This window comes from Juglans microcarpa x Juglans regia, chromosome 6D, assembly GCF_004785595.1.
Source record: "Juglans microcarpa x Juglans regia isolate MS1-56 chromosome 6D, Jm3101_v1.0, whole genome shotgun sequence".
NCBI classification, from domain to species: domain Eukaryota; kingdom Viridiplantae; phylum Streptophyta; class Magnoliopsida; order Fagales; family Juglandaceae; genus Juglans; species Juglans microcarpa x Juglans regia.
This window is the reverse complement of record NC_054604.1, coordinates 38099139-38114692: the sequence shown is the minus strand read 5'-3', so window position 1 is coordinate 38114692 and position 15554 is coordinate 38099139. Positions and strand designations below refer to the sequence as shown.

At 36.6% G+C, this 15554-nt stretch overlaps 3 protein-coding genes across 3 annotated transcripts; all 3 read right to left on the bottom strand.

Annotated features, from left to right (window-relative positions):
* Window positions 1-272: 272 nt before the first annotated feature.
* Window positions 273-2338, bottom strand: LOC121234991 (pentatricopeptide repeat-containing protein At1g08070, chloroplastic). Its single transcript, XM_041131166.1, has one exon. It carries the CDS (start codon window positions 2191-2193, stop codon window positions 607-609), a length of 1587 nt encoding a protein of 528 aa, XP_040987100.1. The 5' UTR covers window positions 2194-2338; the 3' UTR covers window positions 273-606.
* A 109-nt stretch (window positions 2339-2447) lies between these two features.
* Window positions 2448-4477, bottom strand: LOC121234992 (GPI-anchored protein LLG1). The gene is made up of 3 exons (XM_041131167.1): window positions 4113-4477; window positions 3955-4011; window positions 2448-3148 (listed from the first exon to the last, which is right to left on the bottom strand). Exons 1-3 carry the CDS (start codon window positions 4213-4215, stop codon window positions 2790-2792), a joined length of 519 nt encoding a protein of 172 aa, XP_040987101.1. The 5' UTR covers window positions 4216-4477; the 3' UTR covers window positions 2448-2789.
* A 2922-nt stretch (window positions 4478-7399) lies between these two features.
* On the bottom strand, window positions 7400-13867 carry LOC121234786 (phosphatidylinositol/phosphatidylcholine transfer protein SFH13-like). The gene is given in 16 exon segments (XM_041130888.1): window positions 7400-7596; window positions 8678-8752; window positions 8839-9224; window positions 9434-9596; window positions 9692-9805; window positions 9901-9999; window positions 10236-10335; window positions 10410-10459; window positions 10546-10650; window positions 10725-10802; window positions 11227-11441; window positions 11444-11492; window positions 11751-11850; window positions 11980-12283; window positions 12495-12600; window positions 13391-13867. Coding segments are annotated over 15 exon segments (1866 nt in total). The 5' UTR covers window positions 12502-12600; window positions 13391-13867; the 3' UTR covers window positions 7400-7575.
* Between the last annotated feature and the right edge of the window lie 1687 nt (window positions 13868-15554).

Sequence of the window (15554 nt, the reverse complement as noted above, 5' to 3'; positions counted from 1 at the left end):
CATGATCCTAACGGCACACCACATGCCAAGGGAACAAGTGTGTCGAGTCAAATCTGAGAATATTTGTTACTGATATTTCGAGCCAGCAAATTTGTTAACGTTGTGATATTATTTTTTATTTTTGAATAACTTATGTAGAGGAGGAGGTTATGGATAATTTGAATATAGATATTATACGCTATGTACACTTGATCTTATCTTGAATGAAAACTTCTTATCCATGCAATCTCTCTTCTAGTGAATCTTTATAAATTTGAATAGTCGATATATACCACATTTTTTATATTTGACTTGAAATGAATACACTCGTGACTTTGCTTTTGCAATCTTCTCATCACAAGATTGAAAAGGCAACACTCCTGCTTAGCCCTCCACGAGCACATGCGCACGCCCGTGCGCATAGAGTGAGAGACCAGAGAGAGATAAGAGGGAGGCCATTGCCATGCATGCTGGTCAATCCACGATGAGTAATTTTATTTCTGGTTTTGTTTCGTGTTTCGATTTCTTAAACGAGTTGTTCCTTAGTTTTCCTACAATTCACTGTTTGATGGGGTACCGGTTTGACCTCCGAGTCCCTTATGTGTATATTATATATGTATGTCATCCTCAAAAGCCATTCCATAATCCATAGATCTCTCTGAGCTTTCTACGATCTACATCCCCTACAGTGAACTCATGGACGACACCATCTATTTCAACAAGGCTAGTTCCACATGTTGTTTCCAAGTCATTTTGCTTGATGAATCCCCTAATTTTAGTTGCATCAGCTTTTTCACCGGCGCTGGCCAACATGAGCCCTGCAAGTTTATACCCGTCTCCTGACATTGGCTCAAGATCAGTAAGGCATCTGAATGCATAACTTCCTCTCCTCACGTCAGCATAGGTCCTACAACCGCTGAGAAACGCTCCCCATATAATCGAATTAGGCGCTTCTGGCATTGACGCAATCAACTCTTCTACCTCTGACAACTGCCCTGCACGGCCAAGCAAGTCCACCATGCATCCGTAATGCTCAATTGTTGGTCTGATCCCAAAATCATGAATCATTTTATAGAAATAATGATGTCCAAGTTCAACATATCCCGCATGGGAGCAAGCAGATAATATAGCCACAAATATCACTTCGTTTGGATATGTTCCGCTAGCAACCATCTCATCAAATAGTTGAAAACATATTTTAGCTTCACCATGCATGGCGAATCCAGATATAATTACTCCCCATGTTACTATATCTCTCTGAGGCATACTTCGGAAGATATCATAGCCACATTTTATGCTGCCACACTTGGCATACATGTCGATAAGAGCAGTACCTAGAGTAACACTAATCTTAATCCCTGCTTTATCAAGATATGCATGGATCCATCTTCCCTGGTCCAATGCCCCCGAATAAGCACAGGCACACAACGAGCTCACGAATGTTGATTCATTTGGATGGACTTGGGAAACCATCATGTCCCGAAAGACAACTAATGCCTCCGAATACATGCCGTTCTTCGTGTATCCTGTGACCATAGCACTCCAAGATGCTACATCTTTTGTCTCTATGGTTTCAAACAGTATTCTAGCCTTTTCTACATGGCCTTGACTTAGATACCCAGAGACTAAAGAATTCTTAGCATGTGTGTTCTCTTCTGAGAATTGTGCAAGAACTCGTTCTGCACAAACAATGCTATCTGAAATCATGTACATATGTATCAGAATGCTATGAACGTGCGTATTGGGCGCTATTCCAGATTTAATTATCTGGCCGTGCACTTGTTTACCTTCAGAGAGCGCTTCCAAATGGGAACATGCTTTGAGGACAAAGGTGTAAGTGTAATTGTCCGGGGCTATGCCATGTAGCAACAGCTCATTATACAGTAAGATGGAATCATGTGGAGACTTACCCAGTGTTAGGCCTCTGATCATGGTGTTGTATGCAAATACATCAGGAGAAGGTAGTCTCTGAAAGAGTGAAATGGCAAATTTGAGCTGTGACACTGTAACATATGACTCGAGTAGCCTCCCAGCACTCGAAGGGAGTTCAAGGAATCCGGACACAACCAACCGGGCATGTATTTGTTTTACTTCCTGTAAGTTGCGGCACAACTTAAGTAAGTGGATAGCCGCAGGAATTCTAATTGGAGTCCTCGCTAATGCGATAGATAACTTCTGCCTGGGAGAGGATGGAGATGAGAGAGAAGCCATCATCTGATTTTAAAAGCTCGATGGTAGCAAATGGCCTTTCCAGCCAATTAGGGAAACGCCTGTACTCTATAATTCGAACAAGCTCTGAAAGTGGACGCAAGATAATTTGATTTTGGTCTTTTCTTATCAGCTCTGAGCTATCCACAGCCACTCAAACTAAATCCAGCAACAGATATGTCGCCATAACTGCATCTTGGGCCCACATCTTCCTCACTTGCTTCATACAATAGATTTACAAGTGCAAAATGATCACTCAATGAATATAATCGGTACTTTAATCAACTTTCGTAGCACATTAGGCGTACCAACGCACAAAGCGACATCCAGGATAGAACAAACTCCAACTTATAAAAATAAAATAAAAAAGGATAGAACAAACTCCTAACCCCAGGTCCCCAACCATTCGGGGCCAACAAAGTACAAATTGATACATAAATGAATTTTGGGAATGCCAAACTGAAAATTATCAGCTCCAGCTGCTGATATACAAAGGAAAGCGTGGGCAAGAACCTGATAGTATGAAAAAAATTTGTCTTCACAAGGTCATAAAAATATAGAGGGAGAGAAAAAAAAAGGAAGGATATTTGACTTTGGGGCTTTTATAAAGTCAGTAACCCCAGCAAGAAACCAGCTGTGAGCATCAATAGTGACGATGGGTAGCACACGGTCTCACTTTCACTTTCATTGGCCGACTCTGATGGTGTTGGTGCAGGGCATGCAAGACCCTCCTTCCCTTCTCTGCACTCACTGGCAAAAAGGCCAGGTGGGTATTTTCCATAGAGGTTAATGTAGCTGAACATGGTTGTAGCGCAGTCATTTGTTAAATCATTCAACACGTCCGCGTAAGGGCAAGCAAATTCCTTGAATGACGCACAACAAAGATCAGCTGGGTACCGAGGCCCTTTGCATTTGCTTGTGATGATTGTGTAGTTCAAGAATTCGAAGTTCACCGGGCAAGCTGCACATATCATAAGTAACGCATCATTAGACCACTATCACCTCTTGAATACAGGATAGACCAAAGGAAATTAAGTAAAACTGTAATAATGCTCAAGAAATTAACCTAATTTCCATAGTGGGTAATTGATTTTCCTAGTTTTTTTCCCAAGCCACAACAAACAAAGCCTAATTGTGGAACGATATAGCCTTTAAAAGATTGCAACAAATATCTTGCAATGTAACCTAAGTTGAGATCAATCACTTTATCCTTTGCCATGTTCTCTACCAAATATGCCTCCTCTGAGGTAAAAGAAAAAAATAGGATCTTTGCAAATTCAAACACAACATAAAACATAGAAATGCCCATAAAAAACTAGCCAGATATTCAATCATCACAGGGTATATACAGAATCCATAGCCTGAAGAATAATCAAGCAAAAAATCATACACCTTAATCGTTTGGCTTTAATTCAGTTAATTCCTCAATGTCTTTTTTGTAATCCCGTCAACTAAAAACCAGAACGGAATAACAGAAAAGAAAATCCTAAAAAGGAAATAACAGAAAGGAATCTGAAAGGCAAAAAGCCATAAACGAACACAGGCCTAAAAAATTGAGATTTGTTAGCCTATTGAATTGAATCGGCTAGCGAGTCAAACAAACATGCTGCACAACATAATGGATCTGATGTGTCTTCATTATCCAGCATGATCTAATTGAAGAAAATTGAAAGAACGGGCATAAACCGAAGCTAGAAATATCGACCCATCAGATCTCACTGCCATGAATATAATATTAAGCCCAGAAAATTTTGTGAAGATTAACACCTTTTCTAGCTTGAAGAAGGTTCCGGCCAGTAGATGAGTAAGATTCAAAGATACTATCTGCAATGAAACCCACATGGAAAAAAAAAGGTTAAAAAACAAAGAAATAGGAAGAGTGAAGTGTTTCAGAAAGACATAAGTATTCGAGAGACTAAAAGCACCTGAAATGAAAGTGGAAGGAGAAGAAGAAGAAACCAAGAGACCCATCAAAAGGAAGGAGAAGAAAATTGCAGAGCAGAAGCACAAGAAGCATTTCGACGCCATACTTTCTTGGGTTTTCTTTGCGCGTGAGAGAAAGACCGGTTCTCTCTCTCTCTCTCTATTAACTTTAGATTAAAGAGGTTCAGATAGTAGTTGACAAAAACAAAAATCACAGACAGACAGAGAGACGATAGTGGGAGTCGGGACATTCATCACATACACACCAAACGGAACAGCTGGGCTTTCTTTGGTATTCTTAAGTAAAAACAACGAAAAAGCGCGGACAGGCGTATAAAATTCGAAGTGGGTGACAGCAGGAAACGCGAAAACTGGTTGCCATCGCGATCTCTCTCTTAATATCTTAATATCATTTAAATATAAATATTTTTTAATTTTTAATTTTTAATTTTTAATTTTCAAATCTTAATTTTTTTTCAATTAATCATTATAATTTTTTCAAATTTTCAAACAAAATATAAATAACAATTCAAATTTTTTAAATACCAAAATAAAAATTATATATTTATAATTATATTATTACAAAATTTTAATTTTATAAATTTTTTATTCAATTTTTTCTTTCTCATTTTTTAAAATCTCACAAAACATCTTAATTTAAATTATTTAACTATATTTTTAAATTTTTCATCTCATCTCAATATCTAAACGATATCAAATCACTCTATTAGATTTGACAGCTGATTTAGACGAATCATAAGTTAGCATATGATATTTATGAAGCAAATCCATCATTCAGCAATACATTTATAAGTTACAAGTTTGAGTGACAAAATTGCAATATCAATCACAATTGGAAGTAATATCTAAGAAGCTTTGTTGATGTCGGTCATGCCATCTTGTTCATGATCGGTCATGCCATCACTAGCTCGGTCATATAATACTCAACCTCCTTTTTTTCTGGTATTCGACTTCTCCTCTTTTCAATAGAGTAATACTAGGTACTAATGACAAATGTATAAATTTTGTACAAATTTTTTATAAAAATATAGATCACATTAAGAAAAATTGATAAATGGTAAGATCTGTTTTTTTATAAATAACTTGCATGAAATTTGTGCATTTAAAATTTGTATGTATCGCATATTCTCAATTTGATAAATTTAGCTCTCATATGCATAGCAAAAAGGGTACGCAACTATTTATTTATTTATTTTAACAATTCAAGGAAAACGCGACTCAGGTCTGGAAATAAACAATAAAAACAACTAGTTGAGATTAAAGTATAGCTCATTGGGATTATTATAAACCATAAGAATTTCTCTCTTCCAATCGAGTTAGGATCTTATTTACCTTCTTGCAATTTGTAACTTAGATTGCGTTTGAATAGTGAGGTGATCTCAAATATTTTGTGAATAATAGTAAAAAAATAATAATAGAATATTAAATAGTATTGAATAGTAATAAAAAATAATAATAAAATAATAAATAGTAGAATACTTCACTACTCAAACTAGCCCTTAATCTTTGATATTACACTCTCTTCCCTTAAATCTTTAGTTTTTTTTTTCCATATCATTTTGTAATATGGTGCACAATTCATGCCTTACACTTCAAAAATGGTTTTGATACCACTTGTAACGATTAAGTAACGTTCAAGTCATTTATATACTTATACTCTAAAATGGCTTTTTATTTTTTGTTGTGGGCCTCCAAAATGATAGAGTAAAGTTACAATTATGCCATGTTTGGATTCAGAGAGCATCTCAACTCATCTTATATCATCTCATCTAATCATTACAATTTTTTTAAATTCTCAAATAAAATATTATAAACAATTCAACTTTTTTAAATTCAAAAAATAAAAATATTATTCTAACAATATTTTATTCAACTTTCATTTCATCTCAACTCACTATCCAAACCTCTCCTTATAATTATTTGAATAATTATAAACCCCAACAAATTCTTCTTCCCATGTAATATGGGGTCTTATTCACCACCAGTTTATACTCAATTTGAAGTATCGTATGTCCTTACATTAGATCCCTAACATCTTTGTCGGATCATTCTTTTGTAGGTATAGTAACTAGCATTCCATACTTCATAATTTGGATTATGATTGGCTGTAATATATTTTATAACAAATACAAAGAAATTACAAAATAAATATAGACTTAAACTAAAAAAGACTAGTCAATATTAAAATCTGAGTTATTTAGAATCATTATAAACCACGAACTTTCCATTCTCAAGTAAACGTGTCATCCTATTCACTATCATCCTCTAAAAAAAAATAAAAAATCACTGCACTTCTACCGTGTCGGTCCCTCATTTTAGGTTGGAAAATGCTATATACGACGCTCATTTGATTCAGTACATTTCTCACAATCTTTAAATCAGGATTTCGATTCCCAACCCACTGCATTATGATTATATCTGCGTGTGAGTTAACATTACACATGCGTCTGTCTGTCTGTCTCTCACTCCGACCACATATTCTTTTACACTTCAGAGAATGTAAAAGGTGTTCCAAACTTCACAGCATCCATTTTATAATCTGAAGTGGCTGGTCATGAATCTTTGGAGATCGAGATTACAATCACGGGTCTCCCTCTAGTTGAGGAAATCCGTAGTAGCAGATCCGTCCCGTAGTACTTATGGATACCTACAGCCACAAATATCTTCTCTCTTTCTCCTTATGTGAAGACCCACACAATCATGGGCTTTCGGCCGTTGAGATCCACGATCATATTGCGAGTTTTTGGTTTAGTTGTTAGTCCATAGAAACCACGGCTAGCATGGAGTGGAACTTGGGGCGGCGATGCAAGGCAAAGACAAGCAACAGAGGAGACGGGATGAGACAAAGATGTGAAAAAAGGGTTTGGGTTCATGAAGCTATATCAACTGCCACAGACTGTCGCATCAATTTATTAAAAAAAAAAAAAATGTAAGTGTAATAAAATTTGCACTACCAAGTACTCGTTTTGGAACTATAAAACTGTCTCATATTTCATTGTCTTTCTATCTCCCACAGGCCGCGTCAACTCAATGATTTTAGTTTTGTGTTTAACAATTCATCAATAAGTTTATTTACAGTGCCTCAAATCTCAAAGTTGATCAGAATTATGGCCAGTGGGAGCCTGAAGAGGGGGAAGAATGGAAACAGGAAAACAAAAAATTTTGCTGCAAGGTTGTGTAGCATTTCATTAACTTCTTTCCTTTCTCTACATTGTTCCAAAGCTGAGAGGAGCCCCGAACAGCCCGTACAGCTCAACCGTAAATTTTGTCAAGAACTGTCTACTTACTTGAGGATGGTATAGGTGATGAAAGAGAGGATTTGTCTTCCCAACGGCTGATCCAAGTATGTCCCACAACGGAGGTTGCCCACGGATTCTGGCATGCTTGTCTGCATCAAACTCCTCTCTGCAACTGTAGCTTTGTTCTTCGACTATCTTCAAATATTCAGCAGAACAATTTTCTCCGCTGCATCGAGTATATTCCAAAGTTTCAAAATAACCTCAATAATATATATACATATATATAATTTGAATATCATGTTTGAACCACACTATAAGAATTTGTTTGCAAGCTCCACATTGTGACTTCAACGTGATCAAACCTACGTAAATTGATCATAGTTCAAGACGATATACATTCAGGATACACATGCAATATCTTAATTTCAAGACCAGCAAGTTTTCCACTGAAGTTTTGAGTGCAGGATATTAGGGGTACCATCCACGACCCCCCCCCCCCCCCCCCCACCCAAAAAACAAAGGTCCAACCCCCACCTGGCTGGGGCGGGGGCCACCATCCATAAACGGACAGCGTGCAGGCGGGGATGCCTGCACCCAGCAGCTGCTGGGGAATGGGGGATGGGGCCCAGGCTGGGCCCAAGCCTGCTCGGGGTTTACCCCGTCTGCCCAGCCCAGGCCCAGATTTTACATACATACAAACAAATTGTTTAATAAAACGATGTCGTTTTGGAGACAAGTCTCCAAAACATCGTCGTTTTACATTAGGTTTTTGTTTAAAACGCCTCCTCCTTATCCTCCTCCCACGGTGTCTCTCTCTTTCCCCTCTCTCTGGGTTGGTTTTGGATTTTGTTTTTGTTTTTCGGTTGGTTTTGAGTGGTGGGGGTTTTGTTTCGCCGTGGGTGGGGGGAGGGACGGACAGCCGTGGGGGTCAATCCGCCCCTCAAGTGGTGGGGCTGGGCCCTAGGGGCCCAACTCTCTCTCTCTTTCTCCCCCCTGGCCCAGGGTGGCCCCCGTCCGAGGGGGAGCAGGTAACACCCTTACAGGATATCGTGACAGATACTGCACTGTTGCAAAGTGTTTTAATAATTTTGTTTATACAACAAACTGGAGAACATGGTGGTACTCTACAAATTAGCAGAAATCCTGTCAGATAAGATGAGAAGATAGGAGGAGGAAAGTGAATGAAGTGGCATGGCCTCAGTTCTTTTCAATACTTCAAAGCATAGGGACTCCCAATAGGTTCAAGCCTCAAAAGTCCCTATCGGACAGCTTAATGATCTTTACCATACAGGAAACACAATACTTACATGACATTTAGACTCCTGTAATTTTTCTAGCAACTCAGCAATCTCTAGTTGCTTCACCACTGCCACATGTAGTGCCTGTAACAAGAAGATGAATCCACATCATTATCATTGCAATCAAAAGTTCTATTTCATGTGACTAAACCACTTAGAACGAAGCCTACTTTCTTTGTTTGTTCAAGGTCGGCCTCAACAGACTTGATCCTGTCGAAAGAGTCCATAAGCATTTGCTCCTTTTCCAAAGGAATTCCAGCAGGCTTGCTGCTAAGTTCCTCATATACCTTTTCCAGTCTCTGAAGACGCTGTATGCAAGTAATGACACGGTCTTCTTCATTCGCAGTTTCAACAGCTGGTGAATGGCGATTAATGTCATTATCCATCAAATTTGATGGGTAAACATTAGTCTGCCTTCTCCATAGCTCAAATCGTAGACTTCGGAAAAATGCAACAAGTCCAACTGCAAAAGATAACAGTGCTCTTGCAACACATAGAAAATCACCATTTTCAACTTTTTCCTTAACAGATTTGAACCAATGGTTGACTCCAGTACCTGACAAGAGATCAATCTAAGAAATAAGTCCAACAAAAAGGATAATAATGATCGGCAGCTATATGGTAACAACCTATATAAGCAATATTCATGCTTATTAATGAACTTTTTAAAAATGTTCACAGAGCCAAATGAGTCACTAACAATGTGTTTATATAACATATCCTACAAAAAAAATGACAGTCAAAATAGATTATATTAGCAAGTACCTTCCAAACTTGATGTTCCCACATCAAGAGCATTATCCATTTCATCAGCTTTATGTGGTCGATCCTCAGAACGTCCCTCTCCTTCATGGCTTCTCACGGCTTTATCAGCCAGAGAAAAATTATCATCACAACTATAGTAGGCAATTGGATCTGCTGCCTTAACCTGCATACCAATAGTAGAAAACAAACACAATACATTCTCCCACGTACAAATTATAATCATCACAATCAATATGAGCCACAGGTTTTACAACTCACTTCTTCAGGAACTGGAGCCAAATCAGGAAATGTGGAGCTCTTTCGTACTACTTGAGAACAAGGATCATCAACATCTGACCCTGACTCTGCTGTTGATGTATCACTGCATCTTCCCTGAATTTAGATGGGGAAAAAAAAAAGGAATGAGGCATCTAGGAAAAGATATACCACTAACACATCATACTTGTGCCAATGAAACTAAGGCTTGCCTTAAGCGGCTGTATCTTAGTGTAAGTGTCAACTTTCTGCAGGTCAATAGGAACTCTGGTGATTTGCCCCATAAATGTTGCTTCCGCATTATGTACAAGCTAAACATGGGTTAAGGTTAATCTTCCGACAGCAGTTCAATAGAAATTTCTTTTTTTGATCGGTAACGGTTTGAAGAATTCACAGGTGCAAAGAGAATGCATGACTGCCCAAGCAGTTCAATAGAAATTTCAAGCCTAAACATGCTCGAAATATGGAGTATGAAGTCCACATATAACAGGCGCAAAAAGATTAACATACCATGTAAATAAAAATCATTGTTACAAGCAAAGCTTACCTTCATTATGTCAGGATTATTCCATGGGCCTTTATTAGATCTAAGGCACCCTCCTTCTGCATAACAGGTACATGAACCACCCAAGAAGTCTGGCAACTGACTGAAAGGAAAAGTTTCTGAGTCAATACAGATAATGACACTTAAACAAGAGAGAATGAACAGTTGACAGATTACCTGGAATCTATGAGTTCCAGTAGTTTAGGCAGTGATTTTGGTTCCAAAACCTGAAATATTAAAAGACAAATACAAAGTCAGGTGAGGGCATGGGAAAAACATAGTGGGATATTATAGGCCTAAACATATCCCATACCTGTATCTTTGCTATGGTCTTTGCATCAAGAAACTTCTGTGCAGCAGGCCAAAGCATCTTTTTGAAGCCAGGACCAGCATTGACAATGTACATTCGATGCAATGTCTGTGGATTTATTGAAACAGTTATATAGCAATAAAATATTGGAAAACCAAATATCATTTGGAAAACTCCAATACCTCAGGATAGTAACTGTTGTCAATTTTTGTCATGGCAGCCAAGAGATTTGCAGCAGCCCGGGTGAAATTCTTAATGCCCTGTGTAAAACATAGTTTTATTCAGAAGTAAAAGGCAGGTAAATTGAAGCATGTAGTAAACATAATTATCAATTGCCAGCTAAAGTCCGGGAAAGAAGTACTTGCAAGTTACACAAAAAACCAACCATTAGTTGAACAAAAAGATTTTTAAGTTCTATCCATAAACATAACTAGTATTTTATTCTTGTCCAGGCCTATTAACAGTGTGATCTAGAGTATCCCAGCATGATGGCAGTGTCTAGAGCACCAACGCTGAATGCCAGATCCGATTGAACTCTGAAACGTATTGAACAACACAAACCAGTGGTAATTCCAACCCCCCCTCCCACCCCACAAAACAAAGTCAGCAAAACTTTGCTGAGATTCTCCCATGATAGACCCAATTCAGTTTGACAAAGACTTTCCAGCAGAAAATTCAACTTACCAAGCCCTGCACATCCAATATTGTTGTTGTTGAACAGATGCGCCTCTTTGCTGCAATAGAACAAGCAGGAAACTTCTCACATAGAGCCCTTTCAAACTCCTGGATATGGTACTTCAAGTATCGATCTATTGTGGTGATGCGCATAAGTCTACTTGGATGAGCTTTCCCGAGCCTCTCAATGTAAACTGGCCTGCCTTCCTTGTCAACTCCATGGTACCCTTGGGGTAATACTGCATGACTTCTTCCAGCTCTTCAAATTCAAAATCCTTCATATTTATTAGTTCAATATGGAATTAGCATCATGCCTAACATAGTGAGATCAATATCGCTCTGACATGGTATGCATTCTGATCATTAGAGGAATGGTAAAACTAATATCCCACTACATTACTTTCCAATGCCACTCAACGTATTCGGTTGAAGCATAGATTGAGATAATGACGGTAAAAGTTCCTCTTGTTTTAACAGTGTGTATACAAAATGAACTGACTTAAAATGCTGGTTTCATGATTTAATATCATTACCTCCAAAATGGTGTCTGTTCCGAATTCTTTTCTCCAATTAATCATTTCTTCCCACATCTGGATTGTTTTTTCAATGTGAAAATCTCTAGCTTTCAAAAATCTGCACAAAAAAGAAACATAAAAATGGGATTACCACTGAGAATGATATTTGTCCCTGTAAAAGGTGAATCCAGTCAATCAAAGCAGCCAGTTTATTCATGCACACTAAAAAATAAAAGATACAACTGACCTCAACAAAGTATGATAGTCATCATGCCTAGGAGGCAACAAATCCCTGTGAAGAAGCTTTAGACGCAATTCATAGACAGCACGCTCCTCTTTTGCATCCCGTACATCCTCTATTGAAATTGGTGGAACCTTGTAATCGACTTTCCTTTTCCCTCTTTTCTTAAGAGAATGGGTGAATTTATTTGAAGCAGTTATTGCCTTCTGCTTGAGGTTTCCAATCTTGGATCGTCGTTTCTCATCTTCAGAATTCTCAAAATCTAATTTTCTCTCTCTAATTTCGTCATGAAACCCAAGTCCTTCTTGGCCTTCAATAGGATCATTAAAGATTAGTAGTCAAAACATCACGTATATAAAAGCTGATCCCACCACCAACATGGCACTATGCTAAAGATTCAAACAATCTTTACTCTGTATTTTCATTCTTCCAATTAATCAAGCATCATAAGCCATAAATTTAGCAAGTGAACGCAAATGGCACATGGTAAATGCATCCCAGAAACTAACTAGCAAGCATACCTGACATTTTCAGACCACAGCAAAAGGAAGTGTCTTGACGATAATATTCAGGGGATTAAGACAAATCCACAGCAAGCTAACTGGCATGAATACAAGATCCTCAGCACTGCCAAGAACAGAAAGCAGGAACTAAGCATCTAAATTTTCAATCTAAGACATCAAGTTTGTTGTATGTATATGGTAAAGCGTCAAACGTTTTCGTAAAACTTCCATTTCAGTGGGAGAAAGAAAACAATTAGTGACAAACTTATATTTGAATAATAGACAGAACCAACATTCTTGTGATGTGTGGCACTTTCCATGTGCATCTGAATACATCAAAACCTGCACTTTCGGGGTTACATTTATTTTTCCCTCAAATTCTAGGGAAAATCAAAGAAACAGAATTTCACTCTTTCCCATCACTTCCAAGGTAACCAACCAAATCCTTTCGATTTTACAATAGAAATTCTGAAAATACAATAGATCTGCATCGCTTAGACTCCAAAAAATAAAAAATAAAAAAAAAAAGAACTCAATCCGATGCTCAGTTCACCACCTTTCACGGTTTTTCACTTATTCAGAGAGCTATTATGAGTTATGATATTGCAGAAGAACAACGTAAATGGGTAAGAAAACAAAAAACAAAAGGAACCTCAAAAAACAACTCGAAGCCTCAAATTTTAGCAAAACAGAAAGAAAGAAGAAAGTCGCTGACAATAGCTCCGAAATCAATGCAACATAATGAAGTCGTATCACATTTACAGCAGTCACAAAACGCTCTCCAAAAAAAAAAACTTCAAATAGCATTAAACCTCAACAATGGAAAGTCAAGACAACGGTTAGTCGGTTAGATCTCGCATTAAACGCATCGAAGAAACAGAGTAAACAATAGAATAAGAAAGTTAAAAACGCACCGTAAATAAGAAGTGTAATTTGAGAGCTGGATGAAAATCTCTTGGAGGAGCGACAAGATGAGTTTTCACGAGCCGAAGAGTCTGTCAGGAGACGGAGCCGAAGCCAAAAATGAGAGTCACACGGGCAAGAGGTGAAAGATTTTCATCGATAAAACAAAAGGATGGCGGAGTAGAGTAAGCTCGAAGACGAAGGAATGGAGAAGCACCAGAAAGATCCGATTTTCGCTATGTTGGTAAGTATTCGCCCCTCCCCTTCTCTACCTCTCTGTCAACTTTTTTTGTTTTCTCCTTAATTTCCAAGTTTGAGAGTTTTTTAAAAAATAAATAAAAATAAAATAAAATCAGATTTCTGCCTTCGCTCTCTCTTTTTCTCTCTTTTCCGCTGCCTGTCTCTCTCAAAATTGATGCTGGAGTGGAGAAGAAGGTTCCAGCGCAGCAGCGACACCACCCTCACGCCACTTTGCTTCGCTTCCCTTCTGCCTTACGTGTGTTTTTTCTTATCTTTTCCTTCGAATTTCGACGATTCCTTTTTGTATTTTCAGAATTAGATCTGTAAAAATATATCATAAAAACAAATTTATAAGCTGACTTTAAGATGGTATGCTACAACAAAAACTACTTTTATAATATAATGTAACATATCAAAATATATTAATTAATAATCTTCTTTATAGAGTTTTTTTTAAAATGGATAGTTAATTTTTAAAAACAAATATAATGTAATTTAGGTCTCGTTTGATTATACAAATGAAATGAGAAATACGATATAATATGAGAAATATGTAAATAATAGTGAGATAGTTTGTAAATAATAGAAAAAGATAATGGTAGGTTTACTACCTCCTAACATCCATATACTACTCTCTTTATTTTTTTTTAATTTTTCTTTTATTATTTTTTTACTTAATAATTAAGGAAGTGACTATTAGTGAAGTTGTATATTTTCTTAATTTTTTTAAGAAAATTAAAGATGTTAAAAAAATACTTAAAAGAAAATAATAAAAAAATAGAAGTTTCAAATACACTATGGAGTAGAAAATGAGTGGTAAGAACTAAGAAGTAGTAAGCATGTTATTATCCAATAGTTAAGTAATTTGAGTTTAGATATTTTATGAGGTTTTGGGAAATAAAAGATAAAAAGTTGAATAAAAATATTCTAAAGTTAAAATATTGCTAGAATATATATTTTTTTTTTTAAATTTGAAAAAGTTTAATTATTTTTTATGTTTTATTTTGAAGTTTTGAAAAATTGTAATGGTTATGTAATGATTAGATAACAAATTTGAAATTGATAAATATTTATGTTTGAATGGTATTTAGGTGTTGAGATGATTAAAATCATCTATAAAACCAAACGGAATATTAAACATTGCAAATAAACAAATTTCTAGTTCCAATTTGAGTGGAAACGCTAGCTCAATCTCTTTGTAAAAACGGTAATTAAAGTTGAGAATAGATGGGATAATTTGAATTTTAACTTGAATTTCAAATCTAAAATTTCGAAAGCTTAAAAAGTAATTATTTGATTTGGTACAAATCCAAATCCAGATTCCCATATATCCCTCAATCTATCCAAACACAGTGAAATGTCTCACACACACACATATATACACCAGTAAGAGCAACATGCACTGCATGTTTGCCTAGTTGACAATTTTTGTAATGCTTCAAATTTTAAATTATAAACAGACACGGTTATGTCGATAATTTTAAAATGTTATCCCTATTTACAACATATATTATACACACCACCTGTGAAGTATCTACAACTACAATACAAGGATTAATAAAAACCTATTTACAATTATATACAGATATTTTTTAAGTATATATTACAATAACGATAAGTTTTAAATGAGACATTTGAAACATTTATATTTCTGCTTGAGGTACAACATTGACAGAGAGTACTGCATTAAATTTGTTTTGGCGCAACTATCCATATTCATTTATTTGCGCCCCTAAAATGATCATCCATTCTTTTTTTGAAATTTGAGTTGCATTATTTTCGAAATATGGGAGGTGATCCTGTAACGATGGAAACATATAAACAAGTAATGCATCCACTTTTTTAAACAAATTGATGAATAAACATTTTACCTCGCCTCTATGTTCTAGAAGATCTATGGTTGTGCAATTCATGATTTGTTCTGCTATTGAGCCA